At 36.8% G+C, this 22,277-nt stretch overlaps 1 protein-coding gene across 4 annotated transcripts in view; it reads left to right on the top strand.

Annotated features, from left to right (window-relative positions):
• STRN3 (striatin 3) overlaps positions 1 to 22,277 on the top strand; it is a 127,400-nt gene that overhangs the window by 65,465 nt on the left and 39,658 nt on the right. For 3 of the 4 annotated variants that reach the window (XM_080809058.1, XM_080809059.1, XM_080809057.1), the window contains exons 4-7: positions 8,343 to 8,424; positions 12,543 to 12,716; positions 20,434 to 20,563; positions 21,839 to 21,980. In XM_080809058.1, coding sequence (XP_080665184.1) covers positions 8,343 to 8,424; positions 12,543 to 12,716; positions 20,434 to 20,563; positions 21,839 to 21,980 — 528 coding nt within the window. The remainder of the gene's footprint in view (positions 1 to 8,342; positions 8,425 to 12,542; positions 12,717 to 20,433; positions 20,564 to 21,838; positions 21,981 to 22,277) is intronic. The other variant, XM_080809060.1, reaches the window with a different exon arrangement.

Raw genomic sequence — 22,277 nt, 5'->3', positions numbered from 1 at the left:
GGACTCAATTTTATTAGTTACTGAGGACATACAACCAAAGTGCAGTGTATATAATTAGAGACCTATCAGAATGGCTAAAATAACATACAAAAGAGAAAAAAGGTGAAGTGTTGATGAGGATTTAGAACAACCATACCTGCTGATTGAGATTGAAAACTGATTGAACTGCTCTGAAAGTGGTTTGTCAGGGATCCTAAAGGGAACATAGCCATAGCAGCATGCTCTATGGCCTAGTAATTTTGCTTCTAGGTATTCTGCTCCTTAAAAGGCATACATATGGGGGAGGAGTCAAGATGGCGGAGAAGTAGCAGGCTGAGACGACATCGGGTAGCAGGAGATCAGCTAGATAGCTTATCTAACCATTGTGAACACCTACAAATCCAACGGGAAATCAAAGAGAAGAAGAGCAACAATCCCAGAAACAGAAAATCGATCACTTTCTGAAAGGTAGGACCTGCGGAGAAGTGAATCCAAAGCGACGGGAAGATAGACCCCGGGGGGAGGGGCCGGCACCCGGCAAGCGGCGGAGCGACGGAGCACAAAATCGGGACTTTTAAAAGTCGGCTCCAGTGGGAGACATCGCTCCAGAGGCTAAACTGGGGGGAAACCCAGGCGGGGTCAGCATAACCCCAGGACCCACAGGGTCACAGAAGGACTGGGGGTGTCTGAGTGCCGCAGAGCTCGCAGGTATTGGAGCGGGGAAGCCGGCTATAGCGACAAAGCCGAGGAGTGAGCTCTAAGCCCAGGGTTACCTTGTGCCGGTCGCAGGCTGGGTGGGCTCGGAGCGCGGCCGGAGGCCACAGAGACAAAAGCGACCCGGCGCTTTTCTCCAGCTCCAACAATTGACTGCTTTCCTCGAGGCGCGACCGCAAGCCAGGGAGGCGGGACTGTTGGGCGCTTTGCTCTGAGAGCGCACTGAGGAGCGGAACCCCAAGCTCTCGGCTCCTCCGGGCCGAGAGATTGGGAGGCCGCCATCTTCATTCCCGTCCTCCGGAACTCTACGGAAAGCGCTCAGGGAACAAAAGCTCCCGAAAGCAAACCCGAGCGGATTCCTTAGCCCGGCCCCTGGCAAGGGCGGTGCAATTCCGCCTGCGGCAAGGACACTTGAAAATCACTACAACAGGCCCCTCCCCCAGAAGATCAACAAGAAACCGATCCAAAACCAACTTCAGTCACCAAGAACAGCGGAATTCCACAGCAGGAGAAAGCAAATCCTACCTGGACAAAATGACAAGGCGGAAAAACTCACCTCAAAAAAAAGAACAAGAGGCCGTACCGAAGGCTGGAGACCTAATCAATACAGACATAGGTAGCATGACAGATCTAGAGTTCAGAATGACAATTCTCAAGGTTCTAGCCGGGCTCGAAAAAGGCATAGAAGATATTAGAGAAACCCTCTCCGGAGAGATAAAAGCCCTTTCTGGAGAAATAAAAGAACTAAAATCTAACCAAGTTGAAATCAAAAAAGCTATTCATGAGGTGCAATCAAAAATGGAAGCTCTCACTGCCAGGATAAATGAGGCAGAAGAAAGAATTAGTGACATAGAAGACCAAATGACAGAGAATAAAGAAGCTGAGCAAAAGAGAGACAAACAACTACTGGAACACGAGGAGAGGATTCGAGAGATAAGTGACACCATAAGACGACACAACATTAGAATAATTGGGATTCCAGAAGAAGAAGAAAGAGAGAGGGGAGCAGAAGGTATATTGGAGACAATTATTGGAGAGAATTTTCCTAATATGGCAAAGGGAACAAACATCAAAATCCAGGAGATGCTAAGAACGCCCCTCAAAATCAATAAAAATAGGTCCACACCTCGTCACCTGATAGTAAAATTTACAAGTCTTAGCGACAAAGAGAAAATCCTGAAAGCAGCCCGGGAAAAGAAGTCTGTAACATACAAGGGTAAAAACATTAGATTGGCAGCGGACCTATCCACAGAGACCTGGCAGGCCAGAAAGAACTGGCATGACATATTCAGAGCACTAAACGAGAAAAACATGCAGCCAAGAATACTATATCCGGCTAGGCTATCATTGAAAATAGAAGGAGAGATAAAGAGCTTCCAGGACAAACAAAAGCTGAAAGAATTTGCAAACACCAAACCAGCTCTACAGGAAATATTGAAAGGGGTCCTCTAAGCAAAGAGAGACCCTAAAAGTAGTAGATCAGAAAGAAGCAGAAACAATATACAGTAACAATCACCTTACAGGCAATACAATGGCACTAAATTCATATCTCTCAATAGTTACCCTGAATGTTAATGGGCTAAATGCCCCAATCAAAAGACACAGGGTATCAGAATGGATAAAAAAACAAAACCCATCAATATGCTGCCTACAAGAAACTCATTTTAGACCCGAAGACACCTCCAGATTTAAAGTGAGGGGGTGGAAAACAATGTACCATGCTAATGGACATCAGAAGAAAGCTGGGGTGGCAATCCTTATATCAGATCAATTAGATTTTAAGCCAAAGACTATAATAAGAGATGAGGAAGGACACTATATCATACTCAAAGGGTCTGTCCAACAAGAAGATCTAACAATCTTAAATATCTATGCCCCTAACATGGGAGCAGCCAACTATATAAACCAATTAATAACAAAATCAAAGAAATACATCGACAGTAATACAATAATAGCAGGGGACTTTAACACTCCCCTCACTGAAATGGACAGATCATCTAAGCAAAAGATCAACAAGGAAATAAAGGCCTTAAATGACACACTGGACCAGATGGACATCACAGATATATTCAGAACATTCCATCCCAAAGCAACAGAATATACATTCTTCTCTAGTGCACATGGAACATTCTCCAGAATAGACCACATCCTGGGTCATAAATCAGGTCTCAATCGGTACCAAAAGATCGAGATCATTCCCTGCATATTTTCAGACCACAATGCTCTGAAGCTCGAACTCAATCACAAGAGGAAATTTGGAAAGAACGCAAATACATGGAGACTAAACAGCATCCTTCTAAAAAATGAATGGGTCAACCAGGAAATTAAAGAAGAATTGAAAAAATTCATGGAAACAAATGATAATGAAAACACAACAGTTCAAAATCTGTGGGATACAACAAAGGCAGTCCTGAGAGGAAAATATATAGCAGTGCAAGCCTTTCTCAAGAAACAAGAAAGGTCTCAAATACACAACCTAACCCTACACCTAAAGGAGCTGGAGAGAGAACAACAAAGAAAGCCTAAACCCAGCAGGAGAAGAGAAATCATAAAGATCAGAGCAGAAATCAATGAAATAGAAACTAAAAAAACAATAGAACAAATCAACAAAACTAGGAGCTGGTTCTTTGAAAGAATTAATAAGATTGATAAGCCCCTGGCCAGACTTATCAAAAAGAAAAGAGAAAGGACGCAAATAAATAAAATCATGAATGAAAGAGGAGAGATCACAACCAACACCAAAGAAATACAAACAATTATAAGAACATACTACGAGCAACTCTATGGCAACAAATTTGACAACCTGGAAGAAATGGATACATTTCTAGAGATGTATAAACTACCACAACTGAACCAGGAAGAAATAGATAACCTGAACAGACCCATAACCAGTAAGGAGATTGAAACAGTCATCAAAAATCTTCAAACAAACAAAAGTCCAGGACCAGACGGCTTCCCAGGGGAATTCTACCAAACATTTAAAGAAGAATTAATTCCTATTCTCCTGAAACTGTTCCAAAAAATAGAAATGGAAGGAAAACTTCCAAACTCATTCTATGAGGCCAGCATCACCTTGATCCCAAAACCAGACAAGGATCCCACCAAAAAAGAGAATTACAGACCAATATCCTTGATGAACACAGATGCGAAAATTCTCACCAAAATACTGGCCAATAGGATCCAACAGTACATTAAAAGGATTATTCACCACGACCAAGTGGGATTTATTCCAGGGCTGCAAGGTTGGTTCAACATCCGCAAATCCATCAATGTGATACAATACATTAATAAAAGAAAGAGTAAGAACCATATGATACTCTCAATAGATGCTGAAAAAGCGTTTGACAAAGTGCAGCATCCCTTCCTGATTAAAACTCTTCAAAGTGTAGGGATAGAAGGCACATACCTCAATATTATCAAAGCCATCTATGAAAAACCCACCGCAAATATCATTCTCAATGGAGAAAAACTGAAAGCTTTTCCGCTAAGGTCAGGAACACGGCAGGGATGTCCGTTATCACCACTGCTGTTCAATATAGTACTAGAAGTCCTAGCCTCAGCAATCAGAAAACAAAAAGAAATTAAAGGCATCCAAATCGGCAAAGAAGAAGTCAAACTATCACTCTTTGCAGATGATATGATACTATATGTGGAAAACCCAAAAGGCTCCACTCCAAAACTGCTAGAACTTATACAGGAATTCAGTAAAGTGTCAGGATATAAAGTCAATGCACAGAAATCAGTCGCATTTCTTTACACTAACAACAAGACAGAAGAAAGAGAAATTGAGGAGTCAGTCCCATTTACAATCGTACCCAAAACCATAAGATACCTAGGAATAAATCTAACCAAAGAGGCAAAGAATCTATACTCAGAAAACTATAAAGTACTCATGAAAGAAATTGAGGAAGACACAAAGAAATGGAAAAATATTCCATGCTCATGGATTGGAAGAACAAATATTGTGAAAATGTCTATTCTACCTAAAGCAATCTACACATTTAATGCAATCCCTATCAAAATCCCATCCATTTTTTTTAAAGAAATAGAACAAATAATCCTAAAATTTATATGGAACCAGAAAAGACCTCGAATAGCCAAAGGAATATTGAAAAAGAAAGCCAAAGTCGGTGGCATCACAATTCCAGACTTCAAGCTCTATTACAAAGCTGTCATCATCAAGACAGTATGGTACTGGCACAAAAACAGACATATAGATCAATGGAACAGAATAGAGAGCCCAGAAATAGACCCTCAACTCTATGGTCAACTAATCTTCGACAAAGCAGGAAAGAATATCCAATGGAAAAAAGACAGCCTCTTCAACAAATGGTGCTGGGAAAATTGGACAGCCACATGCAGAAAAATGAAATTGGACTATTTCCTTACACCACACACGAAAATAGACTCAAAGTGGATGAAGGACCTCAATGTGCGAAAGGAATCTATCAAAATCCTTGAGGACAATGGAGGCAGCAACCTCTTTGACCTCAACCGCAGCAACTTCTTCCTAGGAACATCGCCAAAGGCAACAGAAGCAAGGGCAAAAATGAACTATTGGGATTTCATCAAGATCAAAAGCTTTTGCACAGCAAAGGAAACAGTAAACAAAACCAAAAGACAACTGACAGAATGGGAGAAGATATTTGCAAACGACCTATCAGATAAAGGGCTCGTATCCAAAATCTATAAAGAGCTTATCAAACTCAATACCCAAAGAACAAATAATCCAGTCAAGAAATGGGCAGAGGACATGAACAGACATTTCTGCAAGGAAGACATCCAGATGGCCAACAGACACATGAAAAAATGCTCCACATCACTCGGCATCAGGGAAATACAAATCAAAACCACAATGAGATACCACCTCACACCAGTCAGAATGGCTAAAATTAACAAGTCAAGAAATGACAGATGCTGGCGAGGATGCGGAGAGAGGGGAACCCTCCTACACTGTTGGTGGGAATGCAAGCTGGTGCAACCACTCTGGAAAACAGTGTGGAGGTTCCTCAAAAAACTGAAAATAGAGCTACCCTACGACCCAGCAATTGCACTCCTGGGTATATATCCTAAAGATACAAACGTGGTGCTCCGAAGGGGCACGTGCACCCGAATGTTTATAGCAGCAATGTCCACAATAGCCAAACTGTGGAAAGCGCCTAGATGTCCATCAACAGATGAATGGATAAAGAAGATGTGGTATATATACACAATGGAATACTATGCAGCCATCAAAAGACATGAAATCTTGCCATTTGCGACGACGTGGATGGAACTAGAGGGTATCATGCTTAGCGAAATAAGTCAATCGGAGAAATATAACTATCATATGATCTCTTTGATATGAGGAAGGGGAGATGCAAGGTGGGGGGGTTTGGGGGGAGGTAGGAAAAGAAAAAATGAAAAGATGGGATTGGGAGGGAGACAAACCATAAAAGACTCAATCTCAAGAAACAGACTGAGGGTTGCGGGGGGGAAGGGGGACGGGAGAGGGTGGTGGGGAAATGGACATTGGGGAGGGTATGGGCTATGATGAGTGCTGTGAAATGTGTAAACCAGATGATTCACAGACCTGTACCCCTGGGGATAAAAATACATTATATGTTTATTAAAATAAAAAATTAAAAAGAGATAAAAAAAAAAAAAGGCATACATATGTTCATCATAAGGCTTGTGTATAGTATGTTGTATTAAAAATCAGGAAACAACTTGAATGACCTGCAGTGTTAGAATGGGTACATATACTGTGTAATATTTTAGCATAGTGGAATGCTCTTTAGCAACAAAAGTAAACAAACTGTAACTACACTTGACAACATGGACAGGTAACATAAAACTGAAAATTGATACAAACGATTTTGTGTGTATCAAGTTAAAAAATTAATCTAGGTTTTATAAATCAGGATAGTATTGATACCCTTTTTAGGAGTGTCTAGTGACTAGAAGAGGGCACAAGGAAAGCTTTTGGGGTGCTGATAAATGTTTTGTTTCTTCATTGAGGAACTGGTTACATTGGTGTGTTAAAAAATTCATTGATCTGTATGCTTGTGATGTACTTCAGGGATATCCTTAGCAGCATTATTTATAATAAGGAAAAGTGGAAACTAAGTCAACATTAGTGGACTCTAAATTAAATAGGCATATACTTTCTTTGGAATAATAGGTAATCATTTTGTGATATTAATCTATTTGTTACTATCAAGAGAATGTTGAGAATATTCAAATACATTGTCAAAAGCAGCTTATGCTACAGTGCACACATTGAGCCCCCCCTTTTCCCCCCCTCTTTTTTTAAAGAAAGAAGTTTATGTATGTATTTTGAGATGAAAAATAGGACTAACACTATTGGTGATAGGATTTGAGGCAGTTATAATTCTTTTAAAAAATATATTTTTTCTCCAGTGGTTATGTATTATATGTAATTATACGGTAAACAAATGGTAGAAATAGAAAAAGTTATAAATAAAAATAAAGAAGCTATTAGGATGAAATAATTGTTTCTAGAAATCTTAGAAATTCATGTGTTCAGGGGAAGAATGAAAAGATGTTAATAATGGGATTGTTAGGGTTAGAGAAGTAATGCCTGCTACCAGTATTTGTTTTCATGACTTTGAGGAGTCTAGGAGCCTAACTGTGAGCCATGCTAAGGGTTCTCAACATTCAGTGTGAAGGCTGATCTTCTATGATCCTCTCTTCTCTGCTTTATTTTAATTTTCATAATGGGACTTTATAGGAAAATATTTCTATAATATCATTCGTGCTGATACATAGTTTTAAGTCTCTCTCTAGGGATACTTATTGAGAGCTTGACTCACTTCAGATTATAATATTTTTTTTTTTAAGGTTTATTTATTTGCTTGAGGGAGAGAGAGTGGGGAGAGGGGCCCAAAGGAGAGAGAGGAGAGAAGCAAACCACACACTGAGTATGGTGCCCAGCATGGGGCTCCGTCTCATGACCCGAGCCAAAATCAAGAGTTGGATGTTTAACTGGCTGAGCCAGCCACCCAGGCACCCCTGTATTATTTATTAAACTCTCTCTTAATGCATATACTTTTATCCCAGAATAAAATATGACTTTTTAATTATAGTAGGAACTATTTTCTGGTTTAAGTTTTAATTCTCAAACTGAAGTTGATTATATGATATGTTATGATACCTACTTAAAGTTAACTGATACAGACTCAAAATTAAGTTATTCACTGGTTTTATATATATAAAGTTTCCTAAGTGCTGATTTTGAATGCTTAAGTAAGTATTAAATACAGCCTTTTAATTTTGAAAGCACTCAACCCAGCAGAATTCTGGTAGTTAAAAACATTTATTTTTTAGCATTTCATTTCAAAGCCTAATATTTTGGTTTTTGAATCTCTAGTAGAGTTTATGTACTCTTGGGTTTTCCCGATGTTAAAACAAGGAGGGTCATACCTGAGTTGTGTAAGTTATTGGGATAAACACATTTAAAATGAGTGACCCACAGTAAATACTTAATAGTTCTTAATTTACTTCTGTTCTTTATAAAATATTTAGTTATATTTTGTGGGAATTTATCCCTGGGAGAACTTCGGCAATATTTTCTCAAGACTTGAAATAATGCCTATGAAATCATCTGGTTTTTTTGTGTGTGTGTTTGTGTGTGTGTTAATTTTTAGAAGAAACCAAAGACACAGAAGCTCCCACAGCACCTCAGAATAGCCAGTTAACATGGAAGCAAGGCAGACAGCTGTTAAGACAGTAAGTAATGGTTCATTTTCAGCTTTCTTTAGAGATCTAGATATGAAAGTGCTTATATTCAGTCACTTGCAAGTTAAAAATTGTTTGATAATAGGACAGTGTGTAGAGTTTTCATATTGCTTTCTTGCTTTATTAGACTATTGGATCTTTTTGAAGTTTGTCTCCTCTGAATGTTCCTTTGAACACTACTCAGGATGATGATGTTTTCTTATTTGTGGGGTAGAATGTCATAAAAACTGGATGACTAGAAGGCAAGAATAAAAACAATATAGAGTTCATACTTGAGGATACTCTCATTCCCATCAGTGCAGAATTCACAAACTTGGGTTAAGTAGGAGTATTACTGGTTTATAGAGGAATTCAACGGGTTATCTGAAACCTTTCATAAGTGGCTTGCCAAATCCTGCTTTTTACTTGAATTTTTGAGGGACATTTTGATGTTTGAATTCTTTTTTTTTTTATGTTTGAATTCTTTGCTGTATTAGAAGTAATTATGTGGCATATCTTATTATCTTTAATCTATTTGTTTTTTGGCCATATGTTTTTAAAGCTTTGGTACCTGTGTAATACTAATATGCTGGGTAATTTACAATTATTCAAACTTCTCAACTATATAGATGTTTAACTTCACTTCAGTAACCCAGTAAAATGTGGTCAGACCCTTCATCTTGTTATTACCTAGGACTACCTTACTCTGGAATATTCCATGATCCAACATTTGTCTTATATTCCACCTTTTCCACCCCAATTCCCATGTTGTTTGCTCTCTGACCTTACCTTGATTCTACCTTAGATTCTTTTTTTTTTTTTTTAAGATTTTATTTATTTATTTGACAGAGAGAGATCACAAGTAGGCAGAGAGGCAGGCAGAGAGAGAGAGAGGGAAGCAGGCTCCCTGCTGAGCAGAGAGCCCGATGCGGGACTCGATCCCAGGACCCTGAGATCATGACCTGAGCCGAAGGCAGCAGCTTAACCCACTGAGCCACCCAGGCGCCCCACTACCTTAGATTCTTGATTACTTTAATTTTCCCCTTGTGCTCGCTTCAGCAGCACATATACTTTAATTTTCCCCTTTGGCTCCTTTAGCTCTGGTTGGTTTTATTTTGTTTATTTGTTGATGTGGGCTTTTCTTATTTTTATTTTTACCTAGTTCCAGCTTAGACCAATCATCCATTACCCTTTTGCTAGTACCCCTCGCTTTCTTGGTGCCCTCTCTTAACCCTCTCCCACCAGTCATTTTACTATACCCGCAGTATCCCACCCCCAGTTCAGTCTTCCTGTCTGCTTCTTCTGTTTCTAATTAAATCTTGGAGAAAAATCACAGAGTCCTCTGAATGCCCTTACATATTCTTACTTTCCTATACAAACATTGTAGGGAGCCTTTCTCCATAACCCTGGCCATGTCCTGCTTCCCTTACCCTCAGTAGATAACTCTAAACTTTTACCATATCTCAGCCCATTCTCCCTTACTTATTAGAGCACCTCAAGTTCTACTTCACTGAAAATATGAAGGCTGTCAGGTGAGAAGACCCTTAACTTTATGCTTTCCTTTCTGTAGATGTATTTAAACCTCAAATTTATCACTTTAGTTTCTGATGTTTCATTCAAACTCTTGAAACTACCAGTCCAAACTCTTAGTGACTAAAACTTCAACAAGCTTTGGTAAAACAGATTAGTCTTTGGAAGGATGCTAGAGTAGCTAGCAGAATTGAGGAAAGTTCTGAATAACTGAGTATCCAGAAGACAAGAGCTGACATATACCTGAGGACTTCTTAGGGAATGGAAACAACCATGATACGTTCTTACTCTCTGGTTTTCTTCTCCTCTGTATATCAGTTTTAATCTTTTCTACTGAAAGTCAGAATTGGCTTACTTGATCAAATAAATGCCTGTGAGTCAATTATTTTTACCTAGTTGTGTGAGATCTTGGCTGCTCATTCAGACCACATGGTTAGAGTGTGATGGCATTTGTTCCCCCAAAAAAGAGAATTGCAGTTTTGTTTTTTTTTTTTAAGATTTTATTTATTTATTTGAGAGAGAATGAGTGAGAGAGAGTATGAGAGAGGAGAAGGTCAGAGGGAGAAGCAGACTCCCCAAGGAGCTGGGATCCCAATGTGGGACTCGATCCCGGAAGTCCGGGATCATGACCTGAGCCGAAGGCAGTTGCTCAACCAACTGAGCCACCCAGGTGCCCGAGAATTGCAGTTTTTAGAAGAGTGCAGTAGCACTCTTAGAGCACTCTTTCTCTTAGTAGAGAAATCGGTTGTACAGTATTTCTCTTATAAAAACCTAATGTTATTGTCTGGATTAGTATTCTGTCTCTCCACCTCTTTCCCTGAGAATAGTTTATCTCTATAAACTGAGAAGAGTTTATCTCTGTAGTTTTCCTTGTTCATTTCTCAGCTATGTACTCTGTTTTCTACTTTGATACCAGACTGAAGCTACTCACAAACATACTTAAGAGACTTTTTTTGTTCCTATTTGATCTTTTGGAAGCATTTGACATTAACTATTCATTCTTTTTTGAGCCTTTTTTCTTACTTAATCTCTGCTGTCATTTCCCACCCTTATTTCTCAAGTGCTTTCTTTTAATTTTCTTTGATTTTCTCTTATTTTTCTAGTCCTTAAGATGTCTGTGTCCCCAGGCTTTCTGTTCCAGAGTTTTCTCTCAGTGTAACTTCATTAAAATCCATGGTTTTAAGTACCGTTAACACTGATGACTCTCAAATCTATATACTGAGTCCAGTCTCTTCTGAGCTTTGACCTTTTTTATTATTGTGCCTAGTAAATGTTGTCACTTTCATAGATACTACATGATTATGTGATAGTTACTGTATAAACCAGATTTGGACACCTTATTCTTCATTTCATTGACTAGAACCACCATCTATGTTAGAAATCTGAAAATTTTCTAAAATTCTTTTATCTCCTTACATTCTTTTTTTATAAAAATATTTTATTTATTTATTTGACACAGAGAGAGAGATCACAAGTAGAGAGGCAGAGAGAGAGGGAGAAGAGGACTCCCCACTGAGCAGAGAGCCCAATGCGGGGCTTGATCCCAGGACCCTGAGATCATGACCTGAGCCAAAGGCAGAGGCTTAACCCACTGAGCCACCCAGGCGCCCATCTCCTTACATTCTGCTGCCATATTTATTTGTGTACCATGTCTCTAAGATTATATCTTACTTATTTTTCTCACATTTATTAGCTTCAGTTTTATTTCTTGCTGTTTTAGTAGTGTTCTAAAGATTTTTTTTTTGTAATTTATTTGTTAGAGAGAGAGAGCGAGCACAGGCAGACAGAGTGGCAGGCAGAGGCAGAGAGAGAAGCAGGCTCCCCGCCGAGCAAGGAGCCTGATGTGGAACTTGATCCCAGGACGCTGGGATCATGACCTGAGCCGAAGGCACCCGCTTAACCAACTGAGCCACCCAGGCGTCCCTGTTTTAGTAGTGTTCTAACCAATTTCCCTATCATTGGCTTTCACCTAAAAATCTTTCGTTCTTTGCCAGTAGTGTCTAAGACTCTTTTAACATCCTTAGCCTGTCAAATACTTCTAGAAGAAATTCTTCATCACACAAAGCCATTCATGACCCATTATGTATTATGTCATAATCTAGTCCCTTTCTTCTTTTCAGATCTCATCCTGGATCCTAAGTTAGATACAAAGAAAGTATCAGTACCAGATTTTAGGTCCTAGAAGAAGAACTAACCTGTGCATCATCCTCTGGCTAAGAACCCAGGTTTAAACTTAGAGTGTTGCAGTACTGAGGTTTAGTTCTACTCATTTTTTACCACTTTTTGGACTTTTTTTTTTTTTTTTAAATATACCATCAACTCCTAAAGCTTTTTAAGGTTCTTGGGCTTTTTAGGTTTCACGATAATTGTCCCTTAATTAGTGTTAGCATACTATATGCTTTCTTAATTAAATTTTGGTTTATAATTGGCCTTGTTCTCTTAGAATTGGAACTATTCTATAGAGAAGAAGGTTTTGTGGCAAAGGAAGATTATATTTTAGAGATTTATGTTTTTTCCTGAAATTCCTTGATATGATTTTGAGTTAACAAGTTTGTAGGTCTTAATATATGAGTTTTAATATTTTAAATTTTCTCTTATAGATATCTTCAGGAAGTAGGTTACACAGATACAATATTAGATGTACGGTCTCAGCGGGTAAGGTCATTACTTGGACTATCCAATTCAGAACCAAATGGATCAGTAGAAACAAAGAACTTAGAACAGATCCTGAATGGAGGTGAATCTCCTAAGCAAAAAGGACAAGAAATCAAAAGGTATGATCTGTACTTATAGGTTAACATTGGTTATATAATGGATACTATGAATCTCTTTAACATGTTACTTTTGTTAATTTTTAAAGCAGGTAGAGTTCAGATTTAAAGACTTTTTCCCTCCTGCATGGTACCATGGGCAAATTTAAATTGATCTCTCTTAAGTTTTGATACCAAGAAATTGCCTATAGTTCTGAAATAGGTGCAGAATTTAAATTTCAGTTTAAGAGTAATTTCATGTAGTTCAGAGCTACTTTAACATCATGATTTAAATTTTTGATAGGGTATTTTCAATAAATTATAATAGTACTCTATAACTAGAGTAGCAATGGTCATTTACACACAAGTGTGAAAGAAACAAGGTTTTGTGTTATGTTTGCTGTCAGAAAGCCATCAGTTAATACTTTTTAAAATTTAATGTCTTTACTGAGATAAAATTCACATACTGTACATTTCTGCCATTTAAAGTATGTAGTTTATTTTTAGGATATTCAATCTCTCAGCCATCACCACAATCTTAGTTTTGAAAATATTCATCATTCCCAAAAGGAACCCCAAACTCATTGGCCAACACTCCCCATTCTGCTCTGCACTCATTTCACTACCAACCCTAGGCAACCACTAATCTACTTTGTTTCTATAGATTCCTTATTCTGAACATTTCATATAAATGGTTATTTTGTGAGTGGCTTCTTTACCTTAGCATAATGTTTTTTAAGCTTCATCCATGTGTCAGTAATTCATTCTTTTTTATTGCCAAGTAATACTCTGTTCTATGGATATATCACATTTTGTTTATCCATTCCTTGTCAAGGAAGTTCCAAACTCTTTTCCAAAGTGGGGTAAACTATTTTACATTCCCACCAGAAATTTCTTCACATCCTCATCACCTTTGATGTTTTTTGTCTGTCAGACGTACCTTTGGTTAATACAGACTTGATAAATGCAAGGTGTTAATAAGTAGGTAGAATTTTTTTTTTAACCACTAGATGTCACCTTGGAAACATAGGTTGGAAGGACATAGAAAAGAAAAAGAGAACGGAAAGAAGCAAAATGAGTTCCTTGAATTCCTTTAGAGCTTAAGAAATGAATGCTATGTATTGTTTATAAACTAGCATTATTTCTTACCTTTGCTGTATTTTCATGACATTATGCTTTTGTTTAAAATATGTACTGAAAATTTCAAGTTAACATAAACCTTTGCTTTAGGGGTTTTATTTCCGAGAAATAAGGTCTCTTCAGTAACATTTGACATCAAATAGAGCTCTTATTTTCTTTACTCTGTATTTCAGGAAGCACAGAATATTTTTGTGGTATAAGAGAAAAAGCAAAAGTATTATGCATTTTTAAGCTTGTTAGCTAATCAGGCTGAGTAGTTCATAGAATTTATAAATATTTAGAGGAATGCAGTTTAGCACACCTGAATCTGAATTAAATTTCCACACCAGACTTAATCTTCTTGTAAAGCTCCTTGCCTTTGCAAGATTAAGACTTTAATAGGTTTCTTTTCTATTGTGTTTAAAAAAAAAATCACATAACATGAGATCTATCCTCTTCGCAATTTTTTAAGTGTATAGTGCAGTATTGTTAACCATAAGCACAATGTTATAGAGTACACCTCTAGAACTTTTTCATCTTTCATGACTGAAACTCTATACCTATCAAATAGCAATTCCCTATTTCCTCCTCCTACCAGCCCCTGGCAACCACCATTCAACTCTCTGTTTCTATGAGTGACTGCTTTAAGTACTTCATGTAAGTGGAATCATGTAGTGTCTGTCCTTCTTTGACTGCCTTATTTCACTTAGCATAATGTCATGAAGATTTAGCGTGTTGTAGCATATGACAAGATTTCCTTCTTTTTTGGCTAAATAATATTCCACTGCATGTATATACCACATTTTCTTGTTCCATTCATGTGTCCACAGATGTTTAGGTAATAGTTGTTCTTAATCAAGGCTGACTTCCATCTTAATGAGTATACTTATGTATTCTGAATCTGCACTAATGCAGGTATGTGTGGTTCAGCTATTATTCGGGCCTTTGAAAACTAGGAACGAGAAAAATGATCTAACATGTTGAGATTTTAGTAGAAGGATGTTTATCACATTCTTATTTATAATAGTAAAAAGTTAGAGGTAATCTTAATGTTTAACAGAGCAGTGGCAAATTTTAGATCATATTATTAGAGGTTTAATGGTTTAGAATGTGAATTCTGAGGAAGACTGACTAGGTTTAAATTGTGACTTTGCCACTTATTAGTTATGACTTTGGGCAAGGTACTTAACCTTCCTGTACCTCAGTTTCCTCATTGGTAAAATAGTGATGATAAGGTTAATGTGAAGAAGAAATGAATTAATAGGGAAGTGTTTAGAACATAGTAAGTGCTAGTTGTGGTGGAATACTGTGTATCCTATTAAAATGTGACCCTACCAGGGTAATGTTTACTAGATTCTGCTGAGTGAATGTCACTCTTGTATTTGTTGGTTTATTGGGGAGGGGGGTGTTTTGAATGCACAGTGCATCATGTCACAAAGCATCTACTTTATGAGGATTCAAGGAGCACAGAGTTCTCTTAGATCTTGCAACTGGAAAATCTTTGCTGCTTCTTAGTAATTGGTTTGATTTACCTGTGAACCTCCCGTAGTTGCTCTCTTTCTCTTTTTACTCTGTTTGGATTCTTGCCATATTTGTGCCCTGCAGACGTGCTTCCTCACCCCTGGCTGACTTTTAGCCTTTTACTTAACCAACCTTGCCCTTGGCTTCCGTTTTATTTTCTCTTCATGTGGACATTTTAATTTTGTTTTTAAAAGATTTTATTTATTTATTTGAGAGAGAGAGAGTGAGAAAGAGCATGAGAGTGGAAAAGGTCAGAGGGAGAAGCAGGCTCCCTGTGGAGCTGGGAGCCCGATGCGGGACTTGATCTTGGGATTCTGGGATCATGACCTGAGCCGAATGCAGTTGCTTAACCAACTGAGCCACCTTAATTTTCTTATTCTGTTGATTTTCTTTTTACAGTGAGAGAGGATAATAAATATATAGTTGGCAATGAAAAAAAAACTATTACAAAATCCATAGACAAAGACTTTTGCTTAAGCATCATGGATTTAAAAAGCCACATTTTAGTTATGTGCTTTCTGGAACCTCTGTTAAAATTACAGTTAAAGACTTTTTAAAAACGCATTAACGCAAAAGAACAAAAAACTGAATATGTAGAAAGAATGCGAAGATGTACCATACATCCAGATAGGGTGAGTTTAACAATCTGAAAAGTTGGCAAGAGTGTGGAGGATAATATTCATCAGATAGGGAGCATTTAACAGTTTTGGAGGCTGGAAAGAAAATGTAGGAATATCACATGCCTTAAATCTAGGGACATTCAGGAGCAATAATAAAAGGAACAAGCCAATTAAAGTCTTAAAATGCCAGCAGAGCTCTAAAGGCTAAGGAATTAGAAGTATCAGATACATCTGGATTGGGTTTAGAGGGGTTATGATTGGAGTATTGGTTTAAAGTTTATGTAAGAGGTCGTTAGAATCTCAGATCTCTTTTATCTTGTGTAGCAAGCTGAACACCCCTCCACCTGTGGTGGTATATTTTCCAGTGAAGTTCCATGATTTCTGATTTTTTTTTTTTAAAGATTTTATTTATTTATTTGACAGAGAGAGAGAGAGAGAGATCACAAGGAGGCAGAGAGGCAGGTAGAGAGAGAGGGGGAAGCAGGCTTCCCGCTGACAGCTCGATGCGGGGCTCGATCCCAGGACCCCGAGATCATGACCTGAGCCAAAGGCAGACGCTTAACCTGCTGAGCCACCCGGGCACCCCTGATTTCTGATTTCTTAAGATATAAAGCAACTCTAGGATAGAATCTACTTAACTGGAAACAGGAGGATTATACGAATCTCCAGCTGAGCAGTGAGACTCCTGTTTTCTTCTAGTATTTGGCTTCTGGTATATTGGCAGTGGGTCTTATATCCCGTCTAGGCAGAATGTTGAAATTTATCACATAAATAGGAAAGACTTAATGATACTGAGAATTGGGATCTGCTGGTGAAATGGTGAGGCTCTGTTCTTTCATGCAGAAGTGAAACCAGTCACTTTGGCAAACCTCACCCATGTACTCAGTACATACAGTTAGCCTTTGGTGCCTCACTTTCTTTCTTTCTTTTTTTTTTTTTTTTTGGTGCCTCACTCTTAAAGGTGAACATTTCAGGAGAAACTTTACTATGGAAATTGGAAACCAGGGAGCCAAAGAAAAAAGGAACTCAAAACAGGGAGCAGATTTTCAAAACTATATATACTCTTCTGAAAAGATTGAGAGAAGATAATACCTCTGCAAAACAAGTGGGATGTTATTTAGTGATGGACATTAAGGAGGGCATGAGGTGTAATGAGCACTGAGTATTATATAAGACTGATGAATCACTGAACTCTACCTCTGAAATTAATAATACACTATATGTTAATTAATTGAACTTAAATTTAAAAAGCTCTAAGAAAAGGTTCAATCAGAAATCAAAAAAGAGCTGTTAGAGATTAAAAGGTGTGATAGAAGTAATATCCATATAAAACTTGGAGGATAAGATTAAAGAATCACCCCCCCCCCCCACGATCACCCTCCGAAAAGAGAAAAGGGGAAAGAAGAAGTAGGACTGAAAAGAGGTAAATTCAAAGATCAGTAGGGCCAACATCTGACTAGGAGTTCCAGAGAGAACAGGTAAAATGGTCTTGAAAAGATAATTAAATTAGTAACAAAAGAAATTTTTCTGGAATAAATTTATAGATTGTTAATTTTTAAGGATGTTTCCAGATTGAAAGGATTCGTCCCAATTACACTATAAAATTAGTAAAAAAATAAAAATACAAAGGCCATCATCATGAATGCTAAAAAGAAGCATCTCAAAAGAAACAGTATGTTAGCATGCAAGTAGGTTAAAGTCTCAGACCTTTCATAGTCTGTGGTGGCTTTAATTTTCATTTTCCTAAAGAGTAATGATGTTGACCATCAGTTTATGCCATCTACGCATCTTTTGATACAGTGTCTGTTTGAATAATGTTCCCATTTTTTATTGTTTTTATTTGTTACTGTTATATAAGTGTTCTTTTATGTATTATGGACACAGGTTGTCTTCATAAAATACATGACTTGCAAATATTTTCTCCCAGTCTGTATGCTTTTCTTTAAGTTCCCCTAACACTGTCTTTTGAAGAACAAAGTTTTTAATATTGGAAAGTCTGATTCATTTTCTTTTATGGATTGTGTTCTATTTGTCTTTTAAAGCCATCCATGTGTATTGCTGTGATGAAATACAATTTTAAAGAGATGCCTGGGTGGCTCAGTTGGTTCAGCGTCTGCCGTGGGCTTGGATCATGATCCCACGATCTTGGGATCGAGTCCCACATCGGGCTCCTTGCTCAGCAAGGAGCCTGCTTTTCCTTCTGCCTCAGCTTCCCCTGCTTGTGCTCTCTCTCTCTCTGACAAATAAAGTCATATTTAAAAAATACAGTTTAAAAAAAAATACAGTTTTAGAAACTTAAAACATGATTTTCACTTTAGAGACATCTCTTTTTTTTTTTTTAGTTTTTAAGATTGTATTTATTTATTTGAGAGAAGGAGAGAACTAGAGGGAGAGAGAGCAAGCATAAGTGGGGGGACAGAAGGAAAGGGCGAAGCAGGCTCCCTGATGAGCAGGGAGCCCAACATGGGACTTGATTCCAGGACCGTGGGATCATGACCTGAGCCGAAGGCAGACGCTTAACTAACTGTGCTACCCGGGCACCCCTATAGACAGACATTTCTATCCAGGGACAGTACTACTTAATTTGTGAGAGTTTGAAATGGAATTCTCATATCTTAAATGTCCTAGTTTCTATTTTTCTGTCATTAATGTACCAGTTTTGCCACTTACCTTTTTGCTTTTCGTTTAATCCCCAGATGTTAAGACATACTGTAAATAATTGAGCTGAAAGTGTGTGTTGTGTTACTGTGGTAGTTTCTTTGTTTTACTGATTTGTATTTGGAAAACCATCTCTCTCTACATTCAGTTTTTATGCAGGTCCTTAAACAATGAGCTGGATTAGGTAGAGTATATAGCAGACCTATTAAAATCCTATGCTATGTTAAAAAATAGTCTGAATTAGGGTGGCTGGGTGGCTCAGTTGGTTAAGTGTCTTATTCTTTTTTTTTTTTTTTTTTTTAAGATTTTGGTTTATTTTAGAGAGAGGGGGTATCTGCACTTGGGAAGAGGGAGTGGGAGAATCCGAAGCAGACTCTGCACTTGTGTGGAGTCTGATACAGGGGTTGCTCTCACAACCCTGAGATCATGCCCTGAGCTAATACCAAGAGTCAGATGCTCACCAGACTGAGCCACCCAGGTGACCCCGTCTTCTGTTGATTTCAGCTCGGGTCATGATTTCAGGGTCGTGAGAATCAAGCCCTGCATTGGGGGCTCCACACTGGACATGGAGCCTGCTTAAGATTCTCTTTCTCTCTCTCTCTCTTTGCCCCTCTAGGCCCTGCCCCCTTCAAAAAAAAAAAAAAGTCTGAATTGTATTTTAGATTGTTACTCTTTTTGGTACCAAAAGATCATCTAGTTCAACCCAAACAGTTTACAGGTAAAGAAATTGGAGCTAAAAGGTTTAAGTTGGCCAAATTCAGTCATCTAGTTAATGGTAGAGCAGAGACTTTTATTGTGTAAGTCTTTGTTGGGCTGAAATTTTCACTGTTCTCTTGCTTTGTTATTTATTTGTTTATTATATTTATATATATAATATATAATATGTATATATAATATATAATATATATTTATATATATTATAAATATATATTATAAATTATAAATATTATAAATAAATATATATATTATATTTATATATATTTATATATAAATAACGAATACTTTGTTATTTATTTGTTTATTATATTCACTGTTCTCTTGCTTTGTTATTTATTTGTTATCTCTTGCTTTGTTATTAGATATTAAACAGCTATTTGAAAACCCTTTTTTGTACATAGAGAAGGGACTCAAGTTACAGTTTAAAAAATGACTTCATAGGTAGATTAAAATAAGCGACCATTATTACCTATTAAATTATTTTAAATTTATATGAATTATTAAATTTTATTAAATTTATTAAATTATTATTAATTATTAAATTATTTAATTTATTAAATTATTAAATTTAAATTAAATTATTACCCATTAAATCATTATTACCTATTAAAAGTCTCAAAGACTTGAAGAAAGTATTTCTTTAGTATATTAAGAATCCCGTTTTGTAGGTAAGAAAGTCTATGAAATGGATTGGAATATCTGTATCTGATTTACCCCGTAACTTTAAATCTGGGCAGATTTTAGTCTTCAGACATTTGGACCTCTGTAAGAGGTTGTAGAGCTATAAGAAATGCTAAGTTTACTTGCTTGCTTATGATGGCTTTATTTGGAGAAATAAGACCACATTTGAGTGTCTGTTACTATAAGATTTTGACACAGTAATTACTCAAAGAGAAACTTAACAAAACAGTCACATTTACTTTAGTCAGAAAACTAACAGTCTTCAAAACATTATTTTCTTGGGTAAAATACTTAGGCAATATATTATAAATAGGTTATCATTTGAATCTCTATACTACTTTCAAGTACTGTTTTAAAATAGGAAACAAAGAAATATTAGAATTAACCATTGGAATATTTGGATTCATCTTTGTCCCCTTTGACAGGCCCTCTGGTGATGTTCTTGAGACATTCAATTTTTTAGAAAATGCTGATGACAGTGATGAAGAAGAGGAAAATGACATGATTGAAGGGATCCCAGAAGGAAAAGATAAACATCGGATGAATAAACACAAAGTAGGAACTCAGTTTTTAATTTTTATAGGCTAAAATACATACACACATATATTTGGAGTAGAAATTTTCAAGATGTCTTAAGTTACATTAGGAGTGATGATTATTTTTTATTTTATCATCTCGACTGAAAGTTTTATATATTGTCAGTTCTTACTATTACCCACCTATAGTAGAAATTATTATTTGCTGTATCATTCACTAAATGGCAAAAAGGGGTGTTTTTTTAATAGAACTAGTCTGGCACTTTGAAACTTTAAAAAAAAAAAAAAAACCCCACCTTATCCACTCCTGCTACATTTAAGAATCACTGCTGAAGTCTGTCTTTTCATATACAGTACATAGGTGATAAATAAAGTGAAGCTGCAGTGGGGATACTCCCACCCTGGGTGAGGGACTAAACTATAGATTATAAATGTATGTGTCTACATTCTTGTTCTTTGATAAGGATTAATAAAAATTTGCTTTTCCTCATAATCTAAGAAACTGAGTTATCAATTTTATCTGTGATGTGTGTTAGCTATAAGAGTATACACAAATTAGATGATCCATTTATGAATTACCACAGTAGTATAGAGTATTTCATGTATCTAAAAAAAAGTACATGGGTTAAGTTTTGTTTTCTTGGGATATTATAATAATGTTCTTGTTCCTTAAAAGTTTTTAGGCTATTAAAGCAGTTTTCAGCCTTCCTTTCACATTTCATGTATGCAGCATACTCATGTGTGTAACATGGGTAAATGGAGAGATCCCCCCTCCTTTTTTTTTTTTTATCTTGGGAGGCAAAGCACTATTATTATCACAGCTATTGACTTAAGATCAGTTTATATTCTTATTATATTAACCATGCCAGAACCTTGTGAATTATGGACTACATGTGCGGTTCTCAGTGAGTGAAGTCAATTCAACACAATGTATTATCAGAATGTGAGTGAGTAAAAGGGCCTATAAATAGGGGTAATTGTGATCCTATTATAATTAAAGAAGTGAACTACTTTTGATTATTATTTTAACCATTTTTTAACTACCATTTTTTTTTGCTACCAGATTACTTGCATCACATCTTACAGTAATCTTCACAAGACACTGTTAAGAAATTTATATTTGCCATTTATATGCATATATTTGGGAATTGGTGAAATAAATGGAAAATCTAAAATTTTATATAAGTAATTTAAAAATGGGAGTGCAAGTATAAAGATAATTGTGTGACATCATATAAAGGACCCCTTTAAAATCTAGGATAAAAGTAATTCTTGGCTTATGTTCCATTTACAGATAGGTAATGAAGGTTTAGCTGCTGACCTAACTGATGATCCTGATACTGAGGAAGCACTGAAAGAATTTGATTTTTTAGTGACAGCTGAAGATGGTGAAGGAGCTGGAGAAGCACGGAGTTCAGGGGATGGCACAGAATGGGGTAAGGTGATAAAGAAATATGGGGGCGGGAGAATAGCCTTTAAGGATATATTGGTATTGAATATTATATGTGGAATGTGAGTATTTGAATGTATGGTGGCAGTTGAACGAGAACAAGGGGAAGTGGTGTTGAATAATCTCAGGGTATTTTGTACCAATTTATTTAGATTTGGTGACAAAACTATTGTTTAATATGTGCCTTTTGGTGGATTTTGATTTTTGGAACTTACCTTGATTTAAAGTTGAAAGAAATCCAATTTTTTTCCTCTTAGCAAATTAAAAAAAAAAGCACATGTAT

This window comes from Martes martes (genome assembly GCF_963455335.1).
Source record: "Martes martes genome assembly, chromosome: 7".
Classification (NCBI taxonomy): domain Eukaryota; kingdom Metazoa; phylum Chordata; class Mammalia; order Carnivora; family Mustelidae; genus Martes; species Martes martes.
Note: the sequence above shows the minus strand (reverse complement) of the source record. Positions and strands in the feature narration are given on the sequence as shown.